At 68.2% G+C, this 2,311-nt stretch overlaps 1 protein-coding gene across 1 annotated transcript; it reads right to left on the bottom strand.

Annotated features, from left to right (window-relative positions):
• Positions 1-120: 120 nt before the first annotated feature.
• On the bottom strand, positions 121-2,178 carry LOC112123818 (prominin-1-A-like; the record flags this gene model as incomplete). The annotated part of the gene is made up of 5 exons (XM_026661860.2): positions 2,152-2,178; positions 1,944-2,018; positions 1,312-1,375; positions 693-852; positions 121-273 (listed from the first exon to the last, which is right to left on the bottom strand). Coding segments are annotated over exons 1-5 (479 nt in total), but the record flags the coding sequence as incomplete, so codon positions are not given.
• Between the last annotated feature and the right edge of the window lie 133 nt (positions 2,179-2,311).

Here is a 2,311-nt window from a genome sequence, read left to right on the forward strand (position 1 = left end):
GGTCTCCCCAGTGCCGTGCCGGGGGTCCTGCCGCTATCCGACATCACAGCCCCGCGTGGGGCGCCCCGGGGCAGCGTGGGAGCCGCTGTAACGGCGCCGGGGGCCGCGGGGGGCTCTTACGCCATGAAGAAGTCCCCGCCGGAGTTGGAGAGGCAGCCGCGCTCGGTGGGCAGCACCGACGGCTTCAGCCCGAGAGCCCCCAGCACCAGGGCCAGCAGGTAGCACAGGACGATCAGCAGCACCAGGCAGCAGAGACAGACGCCCACGATCCACCTGCGGGGGAGACGTCAGAGACCCGGTCCCTGGTGGGGCAGGAGTCTGGGGGCTGGCGGGGGGGTCACCCCCTGCAGCAGGGGGAACCTGCTGCCAGACTGAGGGGGGGTCTCTCCTTAGAACAGACCCCCCCCCCCTCGTCCCCAGGGCGCCCCAGCCCTCGGTGCTCCGGGGCTTTCAGTTAAGTCGGCAGCTTTGGGGCAAGTAATTCAGACCCTGGGTCTGTGTCGGAGCAGACGGGCGTGTCTGGCTCAGCAAGACGGGGTGCTGGGGTCCCAGGCTGGCAGGGAAAGCAGGGGCAGAAGTAGTCTTGGCCCATCAGTTGGCAGTTCCCAAGGGGGTTTCTGTGATCCAACCCGTCACACAGGGAGCCCCAGGCGGGATCAGCCCCCACGCGGGGGGAGCGGCCCAGCCCCTACCTGTAGCCGTCGTAGGTGGTGACCTGCGGCTCGTAGTCCTTGGCCTGCCCGCCAATGGTGTCCAGTGCGGCCGTGACGTTCCCCAGCGTGTCCAGCACCGGGATCTCACTCCGCACCCCACCAATCTTCCGCCTGACCTCAGCCAGCTGGCTCCGTGCGTCTGTGGGGGACAGGGACGGGCACGTCAGGGATGCACAGGCACTGACGGCTGCTCCCGTAGCCTCCCGGGGCCCACGCTCCAGCTCGCCCTGCACAACGCACGGGGCAGACGCAGCCCGCGGTGGACAGATCTGAGGGGGCAGCAGGTGCGGGGGGACAAAGGGGGAGGAGAGAGCCTGAGAACGGGAGAGCTGTGCTGATTGGACAGGAAGGGAGAACATGGCGGGGGGCAGAGGGGAGAGCACAGACCCACTTCATAGGCCAAGGTGGGGCCTGGACCCCTGGCTCCGGGGAGGGACAGGCAGGGCCTCGGTCATTACAGTGCCTAGTCCCAGAGCAGGGAGCCGCGGTGGCTGGGGCAGGAGAGGTCTCCCCAGAGGGAGGGGGAGGAGGTGCCCCAGGTGACCCCTTCCCGTCCCTCGCGGGCACCCCTGTATTACCAGACGGCAGCGCCACTTACCCGCCACCACCTTCTGCGCCTGCTCCTCTACCTTCGTGGGGGTCTTGTTCAGCGTCTCGTTGGCCTGCAGCCCCAGACACGGACAGGGGAGAGACAGACAGACAGGCTCAGATCCCAGCCCCGGGCCCCAACGCAGAGCACTGGGCGAGGGCAAACGCACCACCCCGGCCCTGCTCCAGCCCCACTCCCCAGCCCCACATGCCCCGGCTCAGGGGACAGTCAGAAATACCCAGCACTGGCCAATGCCATGGGCTCAGCGCTGGCCCGGACGGGCCGCTGGGCTCTCCCCATACGGGGCGGGGTACCATGACGGAGGCACTCTCAGCCTGCCCCAGGTAGCACTGGCAGGGCACTGGGCTGGATGGACCGTTGGCCTGCTCCAGGTCGGGTGGGGGCAGACGCCCGGCTAGCACGGTGGGCATTTCCCGCATGGCGCCAGTGGTTTGGGTCCCTTGCCCCGCCCCAGAGCCATGGCTTGGAGACGCAGGCTGAGGCAGGCATGGCTGGGTCGCTCACCCCTGCCAAGCCACACCCTGGGGCAGGGAGAGCTGGCAATGCCCCTACAGACCAGCCCCACAGGGTGCCGGGCAGAGCCACGTCCCGCTAGCCCCGCGCCACCCCCCAGCCTGTACCTGCTGCAGGGCAGTGCTCAGGTTGGCATTGGTCAGATTATTCAGCAGTTCCAGCTGGCTGCTCACGTCCGGGACCTGGGGAAACAGGAGCACATGGGTCAGACGGCAGGGCTGACGCGTGGGGAGGAGGTGCCGGGCTGAGAGGGTGCCGGGCAGAAGCAGGGTGCTGCTGGGAGCTGGCTCCGTCTGGGCCTGGCTATGTACGTACCAGCAGGGGTGGCAGGACGGCGCCCATGTGAGCGCACAGACGTATGTGCACATGGGGAGGTCAGCGGGTATACTGGGGGGTATTTGCATGTGGGGGAGGTTTCAGTCCCCCCAACCCCATACACCCACCCAGCCCCCATGCCAACCTGTAACCCACGCAC

This window comes from Terrapene carolina, unplaced genomic scaffold (genome assembly GCF_002925995.2).
Source record: "Terrapene carolina triunguis isolate 2854851 unplaced genomic scaffold, T_m_triunguis-2.0 Scaffold18281, whole genome shotgun sequence".
NCBI lineage: Eukaryota > Metazoa > Chordata > Testudines > Emydidae > Terrapene > Terrapene triunguis.